The 21254-nt window shown below is 40.0% G+C and overlaps 1 protein-coding gene across 15 annotated transcripts in view; it reads right to left on the bottom strand.

The window, feature by feature from the left end:
• Positions 1 to 21254, bottom strand: part of LOC125464774 (serine/arginine repetitive matrix protein 3-like) — a 693195-nt gene that overhangs the window by 70458 nt on the left and 601483 nt on the right. For 12 of the 15 annotated variants that reach the window (XM_059655503.1, XM_059655504.1, XM_059655501.1 and 9 more), the window contains 2 exons: positions 8733 to 8813; positions 2948 to 2977 (listed from right to left, as the gene is read on the bottom strand). In XM_059655503.1, the coding sequence (XP_059511486.1) occupies positions 2948 to 2977; positions 8733 to 8813 (111 nt within the window). The remainder of the gene's footprint in view (positions 1 to 2947; positions 2978 to 8732; positions 8814 to 21254) is intronic. The other 3 variants (XM_059655505.1, XM_059655506.1, XM_048557594.2) reach the window with 1 other exon arrangement.

The following is a 21254-nucleotide window of genomic DNA, read 5'->3' as shown; positions in this document are numbered from 1 at the left end:
CAGCCATGACAGAATGGCATGGGCCAAATGGCCTAATTTCTGCTCCTATGTCTTATGGTATTATCTAGCTACAACTGCGCCAACTGTCTGATGATAAAACAAGTGGTGAGCCCATGAATCAGGGCATTGTGCCATCGGGTCCACTACTGGCTCAGCCCTGGTCGGTAAGAGTCCCATCAAACCATCAATCGAGTTCATCAGGCAGCAGGCAAAGTATCAACTGAACGTGTAGCCTGGCATGTTTTGAGCTTCCAGGCTGCTAACCGGAGTAAGGTGGTGGGCAATACATGCAGTAACCACCATTCCAGGTGCTTGCCTTCAATTGCTTGAGGCTCAATAAGGCAGGACTTCCTCCTGGAAATGGATGTGTGTCCAGCTCATACTAATCAAAGGGCTGTTGTCTGAAAAATTAGCGCTGGCCAAGTGAAGGTAGATAACCCCAACAATTTCAACAGGGTGCAGGCATTCCACGTAGAGTGTATAACCCAGCCGATTATCTTTCTTTTTTAAAAAAAACATTCGCCTGAGAACAAACAAGTCAAAAGACAGTGCGGTAGAATTATCCTTAATTTTTCAAGTTTTATAATTGGCTCTCTCACTGACCTTGAAGTCACCGAGAGGGATTGTGACCCCTCAAATTGACCAGATTATCAATACACTGAACAGCTGAACCACAGTCAGCAAGTTAGATCCCACAGAATCCCTACAGTGCAGTCAGAAACCATTTGGCACTGACGCTGTAAACAGCAAACCACCCTGTAACCCCGCATTTCCCATGGCTAATTCACCTAGCCTGCACATCTTTGGACACTACAGGACAATTTAACATAGCCAATCCACCTAACATGCACATGTTTGGACTGTGGGAGGAAACCGGAATACCCGGGAGGAAAGCCTCACAGGCATGGAAAGTGCAAACTCCACAAAGACTGTCACCCGAGGCTGAACTGAAATCAAGTCCCTGGCGCTGTGAGGCACCAGTACTAACCACTGAACCAACGCACCACGATTATCTGTAGCTTATCATTGTCAGGATGGCAGCAAGTCTAGCATATTGGTCCTTAGAAGCTCTAGGTTAAAAATGAGGAAAATAGATGTGCCACTTCTGGTCACAACTAAAGTCACTGCTAAAAATGTGTACACTTGTCCACGGCACACGGACAGGAGCTCTCACCTTGTTTAAATATCCTCTCATACAAACAGTAAAGACCTGCATGAGGTGCTCTTGTAGTAGAGTGGGAGTGTCCCTACTTCTCAGTCAGGAGACCCAAGTTCGAGTACCACCTGCTCCAGAGGTATGTACTAACATGCCTGACCAGGCTGATTATAGTAAATATCAAAACTTACATATGAAGGATGGCTATGGAAAACCAGACAGTTAAAGGGCTAAACCAGCACATGGTAAATGTTTTTGTGAAATGGGCACGTGAAAATTGCCGAAAGAATAAAATGTTCTTTCGAATACTTCTGAAGAGGTTCTTGAAACTACACAATGGCAACATTGACAGCTGAGAACATTACCATTTTAGTTATGTTTCCATACAATTAAACATGATTCATACCATACTGTGGGATGACATCAGTCATTGAGTCTGCCTTCAACGTATGTGTTGCATAGAATGGGATAGGTTTCATCTTCCTCAGATAGTGATTGCATGATTTTGGGAAATAAAATTTGGAAAGCCAACAATGTAACCCAGCCAATAAATATTGAAAAGGCTCAGAGCATGACCCCAGATTACGGAGAAAACTTCATGGATAGGAACTTCAGTATTGCAATTTAATAACCCATATTATTAATAATTTAATTTAGAAAAGCTAGGTTTAGGCCAAATGTTGTATTTATCTGATTAAAGACCTCTATGCATGCTGTTACACGCAGAATATCTTGGACTGATATTTGGCAAACATAGTTAGAGACTGAATTCTTAAAATATAACAGACCCTAGTTAGTTTGACTGATACAATAAGTACTGCATGCTGGGTTCATGTTGTCGAGTTCAAAATTGGAAATTGTTGCTGAATATACTAAAAAAGGGTGTTGTGAATGCCCAATGAGCAAAAAAAAAAGGACCAGCTGCGATAACACAACACATTGAAATACCTCAAACACACAAATTCATATTTAGTGCAGTCTTTGCATTCCTTTGTGATTACCGATTATAACATAAAATTTTTTAATGGTATCAGCACATCTTGAAGAGACAATATCCCTTTTATTTGATCTACTTAGGCTGTTAGGTTCTTCCAAAAAATGCTTCACAGGATTTCTCAGTTGTGCAAAATAAACCAGTCTGAAGGCTGTTGCATTCTGTGCTTTCTTTGTGGCATGCTAAATTGCTGCTTTGAGAAAAATATCCTTTGCCATATTAAAACTGAGATTCAAGCTTAACATAAGCTAACAGGACCTGCATCAAACTTTTTAGATGCCTAGGGAGAAAGGACATATTCCTTTTCAGTCCTCCAGCTCTATTACTAGGAATGGATACAGTCGTGTCTTCTCACGCCGCTGGCCACTCCTTATCTGATCAGGCCACCAACTTCATTCATATGAATCCTAACTGAAAGGGGCCAGTATTGGAATTACTGTAGATCATTATGTATAAAACCAATACGACTCAGTTGATACCATTTAAGTTCATCATAACTTGATTCATTGCTCATTATACAGTCCTAGATGTTTATGGGCAAAGTGAATTCTTAAGCTTTGCATATTTTGCATACCCCACAGCCTAGGTTTTCAGGTGGTGGCTGCATTTTACTGTTTAATGAACACTATTTTTCAAGGTTACACTATAGGTCTGTTAAAACATGAAAATAAATCTTGGGCCAGACTAAACAGCCGTCCACAATAAAGGGGTTTAGTGATTTGCCTATACAGACCAATAAATGGGACAATGTTTCCTCAACACACTTGCAACATATGACTTCCTTGCTTTGACCTTACCTTCTGTCTGATCCAGGTTTCTTCTTTTTGCTTGCAATTAACAATGTCAGAATGCAGTGAAACAGATGAGCAACATTGATTAGAAAAAGGACAGCTAACCTTCATGCCCTAAACCACCCAGTGCCTGAGAAAGTGTCAAAGCACTAAAACACGAAACTTGCTGCCTCATATTCCAATTTGCAGGCAGGCAGCAACACCCCACGCTCCACCCGCCCACCCACACCCCACTATTGATATGCACCAAGTGGCCTCGTTAAGATATGTGGAAGCATTCGTTATCTGGGCAAATGTACTTCAGTAGCTGTACTGCTACATTTTAAGAAGATGCTGTTGGCAGGGCAGCATTCTGTAAAAGGCTTCAGGAGCTTGCCAAATCTTTGGAGACTTAAATTGGGAAATGTATTTGACACTAGGCTAAATTGTAAGTTTCGACATCTAGAAGTCCAGTGAATTTATAATCATTTTCTTTACTGAATTCATTGAAATAAATGCAAGATCATTTCTCGCACCCACTCAGATCAATCAGCATATTCTGATAACTTTACTGTAAACAGTTTGGGAATTTTCTGATATTTGGTTAATTTTAAAATGAACTGTCAGCATTGAATTGGATGAGCAGCGGAATGACTTTTTTAAAACATTTCTCTATTTCCTGTCCCAATCCGTAGGACAAATGACATTGCCAAATAAACATATAATTAAAATTCACTTGGTTTTTTATGCCCCACTGTTCTCTGCAGAAACTTCGCAATAGATTGACTATTCTTGACCTGCTGAACATTGCAAAACAGACAATTAGTGAAGTGTCTGTGCCTGCGTCACGAGTTTCACGCAGGTCCCGAAAATCTGATAATCTGCAGTGTCATCCTTTGATCAGTCCTGCAGTTACAAAGATTACAGTTGAATATAAATAAGAATCTGAGCTTCCTGGGAAATTTATCAAAGACCTTTTTCGGAATGGAATCTAAAAAGGTGTTTCTTCAAAATCCAGGATATTTATTAAATCAGTGAAAAAGCTTAGAAGAGCTTGGGCTGGAGACGAATAAGACTGATACAATAGTGACAATGTAGGCAGACCAGCCCAGTCACGGGAATTATCAATGGAAATCGCTCCATTCAAATGTGGTATTAAGTTATTCTGAATATTTTGCAAACTCATATGAACACATAAACTGGAGGCTTCTATTGTTGTTCCCAATAATCTTCTGACACATTCTGATAAGTAACACCAGGATGACGGTAAGCCAGTCACTCCCACAATGTTTGTTCCACAATTCAACATCACCATGGTTGATCTGCTCCACAACCCCAAATTCCCTCTTTTGTAACATATTCCTCAAAGGCTTTACTTTACAAAATTCTATTGATCTCAGTATGTAAGTTACATCGATTCCTGCATCATTATTTTCATGTAGGTAGCGGATGTCACACTGTGTTTACGTGGTTCAGTAACCCACAACTGCCAGATGCGGACATCCATTCATCAAAACCAATTTGCTTTAATTAATCACATCCTGTTCCATCAATCTATTCAAAAGTTCTAACGTACCTCACTTTTGTGGCTTGGGACATTTTACTACATCAAAGCCTCTCTGTACATTTACCATATATACAATCTCTATTTATCCAAACCCTCCACATATTATACACAGTAATTTGAGACTGTAGTATCTTTGTACATTGAACTATTTAAATTTACATTACACGGTGAATCGAGAGAATTCCTTTCAACAGAGTCATACAGCCTGGAAACAGACTCTTCAGTCCAACCAGTCCATATCAAACATAATCCCAAACTAAACTAGTCCCATCTGCCTGCTCCTGGCCCATATCCTTCCAAACCTTTCCTGTTGTTATGTAATTATCCGATTGTCTTTTAAATGTTCTAATTTTGCTCACATCTACCACCTCCTCAGGAAGTTGCTTCCACGTGCAAGCCACCCTCTGTAAAAAAATTGCCCCTGTCTTTTTTAAACCTCTCTCCTCTCATCTTAAAAAATGCCCCCTTAGTTCTGAAATTCCCCATCCTAAGGTAAAGAAATCTACCACTAACCCTATCTATACCCTTCATGATTTTATAAACTTCTACAAGGTCACTTCTCAACTTCCTACACTCCAGCGAAGGAAGTCCCATGCTTTCCACATAAACACAAAACTTCCAACTGCAGCAACGTCGTGGTAAATCTCTTCTGAACCTTCTCCAGGTTAATAACATCCTTCCTATAAAAGGGCAACCAGAACTGCACACAGTATTTCGGTAGAGGCCGCATCAATGTCCTGTACAACCCCACAGATGTTGATCATTAAAAGAAGGGTGACGTTATTCAGAGTACAATGGTGCTAGTGAAGGATAGAAAGTGAAGTATGGGAGCCTTTTTAAACTAGAAAATGTAGGTTAGCAATGTTTCCCAGAGATCTGTGTAAGGGCACCTTCTAATTACAATATATTAAAATGAGCTGGTACTAGTAATTGAGCTAATGTCATCACTTCTAAGTACCTCTTCATTGCAAGACTGTGGCAAGAATTGTGAAAAAACTGCTCGAGGCAAAAAGCTCTCCTATTGATCGATGCCAGTATGTGGTAGGTACCTATATGTCCAAAGGCTTTTCTTCAAGAGTTTGTACTCAATAAGATGCTGCCATGTGAAGATTTACTTTGTCACCTGATTTGATTATGAGTGATAAGTACTGCTCAAAGTGCTTAAAAACATTAATCAAGAGACATTTTAACTTGAAAATTATTGTTATTTAATCTTGGGGATTCCTTCAATCCTTCTTAGATGCATTTTATGAATAGAATAGAATTTAATATCTCTTGTATTTTTACAAGAAATACAGTGAAAATGGCTGGGATAAATTATGTACTTACTTTGAATCTCAACTAGCTTTTAGTTTAAGTCTTTTTAGAAGTCAATCCATTTCTAAGGCGGTATGTTTCCAATTATTATGGATAATCTTAATTTACTTAAAGTAGAGGCCCTCTACTGCTCAGAATCAGAATGGATGATTTTTAAAAATTCATTCCTGCAATGTGGGGCTTGCTGGTTGGGACAGTATTTATTGTCAATTTCTGATTGCCCTTGAGAAGGTGGTGGTGAGTGGCTTTCTTGAGCTGCTGCAATCTGTGTCTGTAGGCAGATCTCCAATGCTGTTAGGTAGACAGTTATATGAAATAGGGAACTCTTCATATTCAGAAATCATCAAGTAATGCTTACTTTGAAAGACAGAACAACGAATTTGCAAAGATAATGAACGAAAATAGATGCTGCATTATGAATTGCTGTGAAAGATCAAAAGCAATTTAAAAGATGACTACACAAGGCTTATTTTAGTCATTTCTGGCTTAAGTGTTAAAAATTGTTGATGGTTTAATTGTCTGACAGTTGTTTATATTAAACTGTGTCTTCCTGCTTTAATGTAATTTCTGCTCTAAATTAACTGGAACTCCTTGGTCAAATTTAAGATCATTTAAACCCTTAGACACTCAGTTAATTCAGCAGATTCAACAGATTCCAACTAAGGCTTAGTGGGTTAAATTATTGGGATAATTTATGTAAACTTGTGTTTTGCTAAATATGATCAGCTGAAGTGGAAGTATTACTGAGTTTTTTTGATATGTTAAAGGATTTGATCAGACAGATCCAGCAAACCTATTTCCTCTGACAAGAGAATCGAACATAAGGTTGTATAATCTTAAAATTAGAACTAGGCCATTCAGGTCCAAAATCAGGAAGCAATTTTCTTACAGAGATAATGGGAACTGCAGATGGTGGAGAATCCGAGATAACGAAGTGTGGAGCTGGATGAACACAGTAGGCCAAGCAGCATCTGAGGAGCACAAAAGCTGACGTTTCAGGCCTAGGCCCTTCATCAGAAAAAGATGAAAAGCAATTTTCTTACAAAAGGTTGTGGAAATCTGCATTCTCTTTCCAGAAAGGACTGGGGATCATTAGGTAGATTGGAACTTCCAAGACTGATAGATCATGCAGATGTTGGTTCAATTATGGTGGTCTGTACCGCATGTGTTTGTCTTACACAGTACAATTAGAACAGACTGATTATGGAAGGCAGATCATTCAAGCTGAGATATAGATCATCAATGAAACATTGTGTTTCACTATTCCTTTACAGTACACATTCCCAGATACATACCTTTCTTTGTCTATGACACTGTAAATGCTGCAATGTAATTTTTTTTCCTTTATTTGTTCACAGAATGAGGGCGTCACTGATTAGGCAGTATTTATTGGCCATCCCTAATTGCCCTGAGGGCAGTTAAGAGTTAATCACATTGCCGTGGGTCTGGAGTCACATGTAGGCCAGACCAGGTAAGGATGGCAGCTTCCTTCCCTAATAGACATTAGTGAACTGGATGGGTTTTTCTAACAATTGACAATGGATTTATGGTATTCATTACACTCTTAATGCCAGATATTTATTGAATTCAAATTCAACTATCTGCTGTGGCGGGATTCAAACTAGGTCCCCAGAACATTATCAGGGTCTCTGGGTTAACAGTCCAGCGATAATACCACCAAGCCATCGCCTCTTTTTTTAAAACTATGGTCACATTTGATCCCTAAATGTATAATCAACATGAAGGAAAATCCATTTGAAGCAAAGATGTTTGTCTTTCTTTTCTTCAGATTCCATGGGTTTTTTTTTGTTAAGCCAAATTTTCAAACCGTAGCTAAAGGACTAAGCACGAAGGTATCCTAGCTACAGATAAGTTGAACCTTTTGGGATTTCCACCACTTAGCTGACATTGAATACAGAATTTCATTGGATGTATTTGCAATTAAAGTGGTCACTGGAAAAGCTCAAGCTGCATTTAAACTTAGCAGATGTTGAAGAGGTGACCCTGTTGTTTGTGGGCTTGTGGGGGCAGGGAGGCATGTGGGAGAAGACACTTTAAGTTTCAAATTAATATATTAATGCTTTTAATCGTAAACTGAAAAGTTATCCTTGCAACTTGCCTCCATGATTAAATCATTTTCATTTCAGCAGGCAGCTCTACTTATAGTTTGTGTGAAATTTTCAACTTGTGGAAAGACGTGTCAACACGGTTAATCAGAACACTGGGTGTCTGATTATGCCTTACTAACCATCTGCTGTTTACTTCACTATTCACTTCTTTAAAGTCTCACATGCAAAAGGAATTATGGAAACCAAGTGTTAGCTAATTGGTCGTTGTACATTCAATGCTGTTGGCAACCAAAGAAATAAGACTCCATAGATGGGTAATCTGGATACGTTCCATGTAATTAAAGACTTTAAAAAAAAAAATCATGTGGTCTCCTCTCTGGGGCGCTGTGCATCTTCAGTTTCATCTAGGAGACTCGGACAACCTAACCTTGTGAGATCCTCTACAGTTTCTTCATATGGGAGTCCATCTGCCAACATCCCATTCCCCTGCTTTCACTGTTTGTGAAAGACAGATCAACTATTCAACAAAAACCAGAGGGGAGAAAAAGACAGATGGCTCACTCTACATGAATGTTCTGTGCACAGATCAATCACAATGATAAGAAGGCACAGCTCTACAGGTCTCCCTTCCGATGATGCCTCGGTGAATTCCATTTCAGGGCTTAGGTCCTGAACTGGCTGCATACAGCAGCCTTGTAAATGAAAATACTTTGAAAGAAATAAAAACATTTTGTTTAAGTATGGAGTTTTGTTCATTTCAATGTAAAACTTGTCATGTTTATTACAGCTAATTTTGGAGCGCTCTTCTCTATTTATGAAATCATGATGCATTTGTAAAATGTTATAAAGAGATATTTACCGACTTTTGTAGTGACCCGATTTCTTCTTCTTTTTCTTCTTGGGTGGTGGTGAGGGAGAACTGCTCGATTTCCTCTTCAGACTTCATTAACAAGGTGAGTGGAAAATTGTTCAGACAAAAAAGAGAGAGAAGATATTTAGTGTGTGTTAAGGAACTTTTAAGTAGGATTTACAGCACAAAGACCAGCCATTCGACCTAACCATTCTATATCATTGATTAGGTTTCATGCAAGTCATGTTATTTATTCAATCTTGCCCGATCAACATTTCTTATATCCTCTTCTTTCTTATGTACTTGTCTATTTGCCTTCCAATTGGATTTGTCAGTGACTCTCTCTTATTTACGGGAAGTCTTTTTGTACTGTCTTGTAAGTGAAAACATCCTCTCTCTCTACATCTCCACTGAGTCATCTCTCAGTTTCCCCGATCCTAGAAAACAAGCCCCAGCCATGTCCAATCTTATCCAACACCTGTATCAATCAAATTTCAAATATATTATCACAGCCTTGATATAGTTTACATGGTTTACTTCACAGAAACATAATTTTACTGAATATTCATTGTTTTTCACTTAACACTGTGGCAAACGTTGGCAATGTTTATTTTATTCATCAGTTCATCAAAAGGTACATGGCCCTGACCTTCACAGTGGAGCTTAATTTGCCATGAACAGAATGCACCAGAGCATAGCTGGGTACATACATAGGCTGGCTCCTCAGTACAAAGCTCCAAACAAAATACCAAATAAAAAAGTAGTTACTTGATTCCTCATGTTGCAGGAATTTGAGTCATTTCCTAGACAAGCACAGTATAATGCAACTGGCTGAGACGTGCGTGTTGACAAGAAGAGATTCAAACAACACTCATCACCATATTCTAATTAGGGCTTTTATCCTTCTGCTACCCAAATGCTGTGCTATGAATGTCAAACTCCACTGAGAACAGAAGGAATAAGGATCGGTTTGCCTATGCAGAAGAAATTATTATTATACTTTAAAGTGTTTAAGCTCAGGTTATTTCCCCCCCCCCACAAAAAGGGTTTTGTGGTAGAGTGATGGTATCCCTCCCTCTGGGAGCAGGAGGTCTAAGTTCCAGCACTGCCTGTCCTGGAGGTGTGCTATAACAGGGGAAGAAACTGATTAAAATAACTATTTTCTTTCCACAGAAGGGGACTGGTTTCTGCTGGTCTTTGGCAGCCTTTTATATTTGCTAATGACATTATCTGGGGAAGTGGCATGGAAGAGGCGCAGTGTCTGAAGTCAGTCAAACTGATGTGCTACCATCAGTAAAACCATTAAGTCATAGCAGTATAGCTGCTCCCGTTCATGCTGAATTCAGACGACTGCATAGCCAAATTCACACATTGTTCTTAGAAAATTCCCTTACGGTACCTTCACAACCCACTATCAAAGCATGGGAAGAAACGAAGTGAAAGGATACTGTTCTAAATGGTAAAATCCTGAACAGAGACAGTGAATGAGATCAAGGGGAGAAGATGCGCAGATTGTTAGTAGTGAAGGTGGAAAGGTCCTTAATACGGGTGAATAGATTTTCAGATTTCGACTTGGTATTAAAATGTGATGTTGACTTTGAAAAAGACATTGGTACCTTTCATGGAATAAAGCATGCAGTAATGCATATTCCATCCTAAAAGCAAATTTAAGGCACAGAAAGAATGAACGGATAATTACTACAATGGTCTCATGGTTATTATGGAATAAAAGCAGTAAGCATTGGAGAAACTCAACAGGTTTGGCGGTGACAGACGCCGAGTTAATGTTTCAAGTCTAGTGTTACTACCTATCACCGTACCAGACTCAAAATGCTAACTCTGCTTCTCTTCCACAGATGCTGCCAGACCTGCTGAGTTTCTCCACTGCTTTTTGCATTTATTTCAGATGTCCAGCAACAGCAGCATTTTGCTTTTATTATTCAGTTATGATACTGAACGAATACGCCAAAGAATGCAACTTCAAATCTCACTGTGGCCAAGGTGTGAATCAGATTATACAGATATGGCAATTTGTGTGGTAGCTTAAATATTGTTGATTCACTAAAATCCTTTAAAGAAACTTGCTGTCTCTACCCAAACTGGCCAATAGGTGACCTTGGTTCCTAATATGCAGTTGATTATCCTGAAGTATTTGGTTCGTCATTCAGTGATAAAACAACTAGAATAGCAAGGTGGCTCAATGGTTAGCACTGCTGCCTCACAGCACCAGGGACCCAGGTTCAATTCCATCCTTGAGCGACTGTCTGTGTGGAGTTTGCACATTCTCCTGATGTCTGTGTGGGTTTCTTCTGGGTGTTCTGGTTTCCTCCCACAGTCCAAAAATGTATAAGTTACGTGGACTGGCCATGGGAAATGCACGATTACAGGAATAGGGTAGAGGGGTGATTCTGGGTGGGATGCTCCTGAGAGGGTTAGAGGAAATTCAATGGGTTGAATGGTCTGCTTCCATGCTGTAGGGATTCTCTGATTCTACAAACTACAGCAAAACAGATGAGAGATATCAACTGGGCCTATCAGGAATGATGTGTAGAACCAGGCTAAATCTCAGGCCAGTCAATACTGTGAAATCTTTTCGTCAAGATTTAGGAGAGGTGCTCAAATTGGGGAATCCAAACCATTGAGTGTAAAGCAATAGCAAGGAACCGTTATACTTACCAGACTTAGATGCATCAATCAATCTCTCAGACTGTTCCAACAACATCCCTTGGTATGCCTTGACACACTACTGGTATGCCATCAGATGGAAGCTGCTTTAAAAATCCTCAGTATCTACTCTACACCACCAGAAGTCTCTTAACTTCAAATGAAATGAAGCCAAGGAAACCTGCTGAATACCATCTCGTTGCACTGTTGTCGTAACATTGAAGGTGTACTCCAGAGCCCCAGGCTAATAAGTGAATTCAAAATCCACCACAGCAGTTGGGAAATTTAAATTCATTAATTAAATAAACCTGGAATAACATATTCAGAAGAGATAACCACAGAATAGAAAGACTGTTGTAAATTACCCAACTGGTTCACAAATGACTTGATAGCAGTGCATTTGAAATATGCTATACCAACATGGACTAGTCTTTTCCAGAACCAAGCGCTTTTACAAGTCCTCTGAAATGGCCGAGTGAACGACCCATTTGTGTTAGGATGGCCACCACCAAATAAAACTATAATCGCCAAGGATTGAAGTGGTTCAAGATGGCCAGATACCACCGTCTTCTAAAGGGCAAGAATGATGAGCAATATTGGCAACATCTCTTCTGTTGTGTCATTTCATGCTCACATTCAAGAATTTTGGGTTCAAGACAGATTGGTCAATGAGAAAGCAAGGTCAAGAATCGTCTTCAGGCTTATGTTTCTTAATAATGCTGTTTATTATAATACGAAGATATGGTCAGAGATATTAGGGGTTCTAATCACACACCAACATTGTTGACAGGCTATTCCTTAAATCCTATCACCCAGTGCTGGTCAGTCCACTCTACATGTCTCTCTGCATGTGTTTCTCTGGTCCTCTCTCTCGAAGTCCGCCCACACTCTGCTATTTATGTTCAGTGAAGAGTCGCTCAGAAACATCATTGCAGGTTTTCCACAGGGCGCAAAAACATTTTGACAACAATATCTATATTCCATGAATAATCAAAAGGTACTATGACACCCCCTCTTCTATCCCACTGGAAAATCATTACTATGCCATGCTAGACACCTCTAAGTGGAAGTGAGGCACAAATATTCCCCAGACGCAGGCTTTCCACTCCTATGTCTTATGGTCTTATGCAATGTCCATCACAAGAATGGTTCAGTAGCATAACCACTGACTAATTGGCTTAGGTATGTCACAGCCACTGAAGACATGCCTGTTAACTAAGGACTAATAAAGGTGCGGACACTGCAAATGCAAAATCTTGTGTCTATGTGATCTATTGTGTAACATGACACTTATTGTGGTGGGCTTGTGGAATTCATTGCCACAGAGTGCAGTGGAGGCCGGGGCATTAGATGCCTTCGAGGCAGAGATCGATAAATTCTTGATCTCACAAGGAATCAAGGGCTACAGGGAGAGTGCAGGGAAGTGGAGTTGAAATGCCCATCAGCCATGATTTAAATGGCGGAGTGGACTCGATGGGCTGAATGGCCTTACTTCCACTCCTATGTCTTATGGTCTTATTATATTAACTAGAACAGATCAGCAACAGGTATTATAACTGGAAAAAAAGGTTTTTTTTCCGGACCGTTTCCAAATCACTTCACATTTCTCCACATTGAACTTCACTTGCCACTTATCCACCCATTTCACCAACCTAAGGCTTTCAGAGGTTGGACATTATTTTCCTCATAGTTCACAATGCTTCCAAATTTTTAAGTTGTGCCCTGTACAGCAAGGTCCAGGCCATTAATACATACAAAAGGAAGTGCAATGATCCTAACCCTGATCCATCTGGAACTCCATTTCCAGCCGACCTTCAGTCCAAAAGAAATCCATAAACTAGTATTTACTTTCCTGTCACTGTTGCTATCATCCATTTTATTACGTGAGCTTTAATTTTGCTTACATGCCTGTTGTGTCAAACTGTATTAAATGCCTTCTAAAGGCTGACGTTCACTGAATCGCCGCATTAACCATTTCTGTTACCTCTTCAAAACAAAAATGGCAGCAAGTTAGTTAAACATAATTTTCCCAGGCAAAAACAAAGTTGCTGGAAAAGCTCAGCAGGTCTAGCAGTGTTTGTGAAGGAGAAAACAGAGTTAACGTTTCGGGTCCGGTGACCCTTCCTCAGAATGTAAACTCTGTTTCCTCCTTCACAGATGTTGCCAGGCCTGCTGAGCTTTTCCAGCAACTTTGTTTTTGTTCCTATTTTACAGCATCCACAGTTCTTTTGGTTTTTATAATTTCCCAAAGATATGCTGCCTTTCTGAATCGACCTGCATTTGTCCTTGTGACAATTAATCATATCTTGAATAATTGTTTGCAGACATGATTTTGTAGAATAATGCAGGATTATGTAGATTATCAGGAAAACAATATGCAAAATGTCCAAAAGCTGGCTGTGAGAGATATTTGGATATGTAAAGGCCCAGGATAATTAGACTTGTAACCTGGTTGAATTACTGATCAATTGATCATTTGATGCAACTTTCAATATATATTTAAATAAATCTATGCCAACTGATTTTCAAAAATCTTATTGAAAACATTATATTAACAGTCTGGCTTACAGCAGTGACCAGTTCAAAAATCACTGAGAATGAATATAATGTGTTCATTCAAATTCATCTGCAAGACAGAAAAGCCTTAAAATGCCATTGTCATGATGTTGAATCAGAACCCTGAAGTACTTAAAGATACATTGAACTTTTATTTTCAACTCATTTTGTTTTAAAGCCCACACAGCTAAAAGCTAACTGGAAAGGAGCCCCAGAATATTCCTGCTGAAGTGCCAAGGAAACTGCAAACACCAATTCTTCTCCAAAAGGAAAAAGGAAAGTCAAAAAGAACTGGAACTGTCATGTTCTATAGTTACGCCTATAATGAGGGGTTGACTACATCCTCCTCTCAGCAGAACACCATCTCTTGTGAATTATGTCCTAAACTACGTTTTCTTTGTTCAAGAATATACACAGACAGGATTAAATGCCAGTTTCAACACTGGTCTGTATGTGCTAGTGAATAAAGGGGTGAGCTGTGTGGGTCACAGTTGAAGAAACCCCTAGTCCTCATTGCGCGACAGGTATAAAAGGGAAGGCAGTTTCTGTCTCTTTGTTAAAGCCAGAACGCAAGTATTAACGCAATTGAAAGGGACACCGAACATAGGCCTTTCAACTTATTTGCAAAGCCATGCATCACAAGATTGACAGTTTACCTACTAACATCAACTTTGCTGATACCACCCAAAGGTAATGGCCCCAGTGCTCCATTATCTAGTCTTCATAAATGACCCAGAGACAAATCCCTATATCTTTTATCTTCTTGGACACTTATAATCTGAGCATTGTGTTATTATTTCTTCTTGCATTGGTGTAGAGGTCTCTTTCATTAGCTCAAGAAATCCTGGCTAAACTAGCTACTTTTCAAACATAAAATAAAATGGCCCGGGGAGAAAGGCATCTGTAAAGGCAGAAATCCTTTGTAAGACAAAACCTTATTGTGAACAACTGAGAGGGAGGGGAATGAAGAAGGGGAACTAGTTCAACCCTTGTCATCTGGATTGGGGCCCCATCTGGAGTCTTAACTGGGAACTGGTCATATCAATATCTACTGCTCATATTTAATCTATCAGTCATACATCACCAATATGCGGTATGTGGAGAAACTGAATGAAACAACCTTAACTACTCAGATGTTTATAGTCAGACATAAAAGAGAAAAGCTGCTGTTTAGCAAGGAATTGAAATTGGAAAGGAAAGCATTCTGTTAGTGAAATAACAGGCAAGCCTGAAGAGCTTTACTTTGCTCAGCATTGAATACTAAACTTTACTGCCTTGTTTTAACCCCATTTGTCAGTATAGATTAAATAAACAAGATAACCTTTGACACAGTAAAATCTGCAGGTGCTGCACCAGAAGGAGCAAAGTCCAAAAACCAAATAATCCATTTTCATACCTTCCAGCCATTTAAAACGTTCTCGCACATTCAAAGCAAAATGTTAAATCCTATGATAATTACTAGGCTGTGATCATTCGTATGGGCAGAATGACTCACGACACCCCTTATCACCATGGTAATTGTAATTTATAGGAACTAAACTTCAGTGAAACAGCTATAATGCCTATTATGCGATTGTCAAAATTTCCCAGGAGCCACATGTTATAATTTTATCAGAGAGGATAAGCTGTCAATTACTTCCCATTTTTGGCTTATGATTCAGACTCAAAAGACTGACAAAACTACAGCGTAGTCTTAATTCTATAACATTTATGGTAAGCGTCCTTAGCCGATGACGACCTTGTGGAAGATCCTAAATAGGGACATGAAGAAAGTCTATCTTCTATACAGTAATCACAGAGCAGAAGCACCTATGCATCTCATCTTGTTGAGTGTATTTGTCGGAAGCACCAAGAAAAATTGGCCATATTCATCTGACCTTCCATCGCTCTCCGGTAGAATCACTTCAATTGTGGGTTACTTGAGACCAATGTTAACATAATAATATTAAAATATAGACTTTTCCTGCATTGTTTAATCAACTTGGTTGAGACTCTAATTTACCAAATCTGAAATAAATTCAAATTAATGACTGCTAAATTGACAGGCAGTGTGCAATTTTTCAACTGAGTGCCACGCACACAAAACAATTATAACACATAGCAAAGAAATCACTGATGATATTATTTTGCCATAAAGTAAATTATGTTAAGGAAATGGGGGTTTGGCTGGCTCACTTGTTTAGATGGCCAGTGTGTGGATCAGACTGACACCAACAAAATGATGGCTGATCCCCTCTTTGAGTGAGGTAGAATTAAGGCCTGCCTCTTTGTTCTGACCTATGGTTGAATCATAGTCATTATTGAACTGGAAGACCTGAATGGCTTACTTAAGTAGCTACAATCAAAGGATAACAGAAGTAACAGTACGGAATGAGGTGATTCAGTCCATTGGATCTGTGCTGTCTGGACCGTATGTAATATGAAGCCTTCCATCAAAACTCCTCTTAGCCTTCTTCACTCCAAGGAGAACAGTTCCAACTTCTTCAATCTATCCTTATAACTGAAGATTCTCGACCGTGGAACCACTCTTGTAAATTTCCCTGCACACTCTGCAATTTTTCCTGTTGGGTGTTGCCCACAACACTCCAGTTGAGGTCTCACAAATGTCTTATACAAATTCAGCGTAGCATACAAAAGCAAGGAATCTATGTCCCCTATTAATAAAATCCACAATTCCTCTACTTATGCTGACACCTTCAATGATCTATACACAAAAAATTGTTGGAAGGTGTCATCAACAGTGCTATAGAGCAGCACCTGCTCTACAATAACCTGCTCAGTGACGGTCAGTTTGGGTTCCGCCAGGGTCACTCAGCTCCCGACCACATTCCGGCCTTGGTTCAAACATGGGTAAAACCAGCTGAATTCACAGACCAAGGTGAGAATGACTATCCTTGACATCAGAGCTGCACTTGACTGAATGAGGCATCATGGAGCACCAGCAAAATTAGAGTCAATGGGGATTTGTGGAAAATCCCTCTGCTGTTTGGGGTCAAACTGTTTCAAAGGAAGATGGTTGTTGGAGATCAGTGATCTCGACTTCAGGAGATCTCTGCAGGAGCTGCTTAAAAGGTAGTGACCCTAGTTCAACCAGCCTAAGCACAAGCATTCACTCCATCTACCAATGAAACTCAGTAGCAGCAGTGTGTATCATCTACAGGATGCACTGTAACATGCCATCAAGGTTACTTAGACAGCACCTTCCAAACTCACAACTGCATCATCTAGAAGGACAAGGGCAGTACATACATGGGAGTGCCACCCCTGCAAGTTCCCTCCAAGCTGGTCAACATGATTTGAAAATGTATTGCCAGTCCTTCACTGTCGCTATGTCAAAATCCTGGAACTCTATCCCTAGTGGCATAGTAGATGGGCTGTGGAGGAGGTGAGGTGGTGATGCCTCTAATGCTGTTGCGGGGGTTTAAGGTAATTTGGCTGGAGGCTGGGATGTGAAGACACAAAGACAAGAATGGATGAACTGTTTGTTAATCTGGAAGGCAGAACACATATGGTCAAGTTCAGGCAGACAGAACATGGACAGACTGGATGTCATTTGTTTTCCTACAATGAGTCTTACAAAGCAAATGAGTTGAGGGTGTTGATTAACACTTGGGATTATGATATCATTGCTATCACAGAGACATGGTGGAGGGATGGGGAGGACTGGCAGGTCAATATTCCAAGCCACCGAGTCTTCAGCCAAGACATCGGGAGTGCTGTAAAATAGGATAACATATTGTAATATTCATTAAGGAATCATAGCGGGGTTGAGGGGTGGAATTATATCTTCGAAGGGATCTCTAATAAAGGTCTAATGGGTAGAACTTAAAAGCAACAAATGGGCAATCACATTGCTGAGATGTTTTTTTCTTAAATCTCTGTGTTGGCAAATTTCAGAAAACTGTAAAACCAATAGGGTAATGATAGTAAGAAATTTCAATTTTTTTGACATTAACTGGGCTACACAAAAGTGTGAACAGCTTAGAAAGGGCATCAAAATGTATCCAGGAGAGCTTTTTAAGCCAGCACATAGAAAACCTTACAAGAGAGGAGCCTTTGTTGGACCAGGTTTTGGGGCTGGTTTCTTTCTGAAATAGAACAACGCAGCTACTAATGAAGATGAAAGTGGTTAGCACATCTGTTAGTTCCCAAACAAACAGGGACTGTCCTGAGCAAGTGCATGCAGCACAGAAGGGCATACAAGGTTTGAGTGTTGCGAGTTAGGGTGGATGACAGCGAGTGGGGGAAACATTTCAGGCAATAGTGACTGTTATAGAACATGAGCCTTCACGGGTGGTGGGAACAGGAGCAGTGACAGAGTGAATGTGAGTTATCAGAGAATGGTTGGAGAGGTACAATGATCTTCCTATGATGTTGGGCACTTCTCCGCTTGGCAGAGATTACTTTAAGCTAGGTGGCAACCTCAGACCAGGCTAGTGCGGTTTGGTGTTACAGCCTCCACTCCTAGTTCTGGGGGAAGAGAAAGTCCTGCCTCTGCACCATCCCATCCAGCAGGGTGCCAACTGCCTCTACAGCCATGTCTGGAAACTCTGCGGGCAGCTCTGGACTGACAGTGCTTGCCCAGGTGCACCATGGGGTTTTAAAGATGGCTTGGTCGCAAGTGATATAAATTCTGGGATATCCACTGAGTGACGTATTGTTGTGAAAATGAGCAAGATAAGGTGCAGTGGAAATCTCACATGAGAGACGTTAATGGGATAAATTTGGTAAGACAGGGCAAGAGTGTTCACCAGACCAAACAGCAATACACCTCCCAAAAAACTCAATGCAACTCAGACACGGCCAAAACTGTAAGATTCAGCCCTGTGACTCTGTACAAGGAGTGCAGTGGTTCAAAAAGGCACCTCACCACTACTTTCTCAAGGGCAAATAGACTCGGCAATAAATACTGGCCCATCCGTTGGTGCTGCCCACATCCCATGAATGAATAAGATGTTTTTTAAAATTCCCAGGTCCCTCTGCTCTAGCATCCCCTTAAAATTTGCAGCCCTTATTTTGTATGTCTGCCCATCCTGTTAGTAATTTGTAATTAATATTGGATTGGATTATTCTACTCTATAATACCAAAATACCTGAAACAGAACACAAAGCTGCATTGGTTTGGAGGGTGCCTTGCTCTAAGAGCACCATGATGCCAAGGCGGCTAAGTATTGGGTGGCGGTGTCTCAGATTAATTTTTCACAGAAGCCAGAGGCAATCAGCAAGCCTGAACGTGGGTGGTAAGGATAATAAAGATTTCCTGGTTATCTCAATGGGGGCTCCCTGGCTTCAATGTTAATGAGATTACCACTTCATACCGTGTTAGATAACTGCTCCAGGCAGACTCAATGTTCACCAGAGACTGCATTATTTAAAAGTTATATCCTGGTCATATGTCTGATACAAAGCAAGGAGCAGAAGTGGTAAATTGAGTAAATGAGCCTCCCTCACTTAACTTCTGAGACATGCATATTTGCGGTCAGACCTTTTGCACCTTGGATCCCACAACTATTCCTTAAATCTAACACTAATGCTGAAATCCTTTTGCTTCAGGTTGACACTCAGTGGCAGCAATGAATAGATATTTTTATGGCATTAGCAGATCACAGTTTGATGGACGTGAATTGTACCCTGTTCTGGGAATCCAGAACTTATTTTTAATTCATACTTTCACTGAGATGAATGTAAATAACATAAATAATGACAATAAACCCACTCATCATTCAGACAAGTACATTGTAACCTATTGTCATCTTTTGGTTGCTAATAATGCCCCAACAGCCATACTGGCAATTCCATGCATATATGTGTACACAGGATAGCCAAGGTAAAATATGCTTCCTCACATTAGAACAGTAAAGGGTGCAGATGTGTTTCAGAGATAATAGGAACTGCAGATGCCAAGAGAGGGTCTAGGCCCGAAACGTCAGCCTTCCTACTCCTCTGATGCTGCTTGGTCTGCTGTGTTCATCCAGCTCTACACCTTGTTATCTCAGGGTGCAGATTTGACCTGTTTTCAGTCAGCAAACCTGAAATAAATTGCTTGCAAACATTGCTTGAGAATGGAAAGCTCGAAGCAAAATTTCCCTTCCTGAATTCCCCTAAGCCTGGAAAGTGAATGTCTGTGCATACGCGTGTAAAAGGTCAGGTACACCAGGCAACTAACTTCATGACATCAGAAGCAAAAGAATGAGGTACCAGAGTCCTGCTTTACCATAGTATCTGCGATTTAATCAGCGCCTTGAGAGTAAAGTGGAGAACAGGAGGAAAAAAAATGGAGACAGGACGAAGCAGAGTTTAACAAATCAGAACTGCTACAGTTAATTAAAAATTACAGACACAAGTCCAATATGTAGCATCATATCTGACAAAGGAATCCATACGTAATACTTGATGATGACAATGGCACATTACATGCTACATTGTTTCACTAAGTGAGTACCCTACATCAGGTATCATACAATGCTATTTTCTCAAAGGTAAAATTAAAGTCGCAACATTTCTGTTTACATAAATCCTGAGGTTAAGCCAATATTCATTGCTGCTGGGATAGAAAGTCTGCCCACTGGCTTGTTCTCATCAATTTACAACTATAAGTCAGAAGACAGTCAAAAAAAAATTCATTTCATATCTGCCCCCTTCACTTTTGAAGGAGAATTTCTGAAGTATGACAGACATATGTTGAAAGCACAATGTAACTAAATTGGTTCTGAAAGCTCGTCGTTTACTGGTTCATTTCAGAAACAACTCACCTACTCAGGGAGCAGTGGTTCCAATGGTGGGGATGGAGTAACCAATCTGATGTGACCATCTCTCTTTGCATAAGGACAGGTTTCACTTCACAGCTAGCCATGCCAAAACCTATTTCTAATTAAAATATGGACGAATATATCTTGGCATCGACCTGATCACGATGAGTGCATCTGATTCTCAAGCAAATATCTCACCAAGGAATTCAACAATCCTTTCACCTGTCAACCTGGGTTCCAACGTTTCATTGGTTTAGTTCCTGTCAGGATTTAACAAGTAGGCATCCATATGGCCACAGCTGCCAAAAATGTAGATTAAAATTACCTTGCCTGTGTCCCTCAAACAGTGCATGAAGGAACGTTAATAAAATTAGAATGTTTAAAATATCACAGTCGCAGCAGCTAGATATTGCAGCACATTTTAAAGGGTCTCCACATTTTATATTTGGACCGTTACTCCACAACTGATTACATGCAACATCTAATTATTCAAATATTTGTAAGTGATATGTGGAAAGAAACTTCTAAAATCTGTTTTACTGGCCTTATCTCTCACGCAGCA

The sequence above is a fragment of the Stegostoma tigrinum genome, chromosome 27 (genome assembly GCF_030684315.1).
Source record: "Stegostoma tigrinum isolate sSteTig4 chromosome 27, sSteTig4.hap1, whole genome shotgun sequence".
NCBI lineage: Eukaryota > Metazoa > Chordata > Chondrichthyes > Orectolobiformes > Stegostomatidae > Stegostoma > Stegostoma tigrinum.
This window is presented reverse-complemented; position numbering and strand designations above follow the sequence as displayed.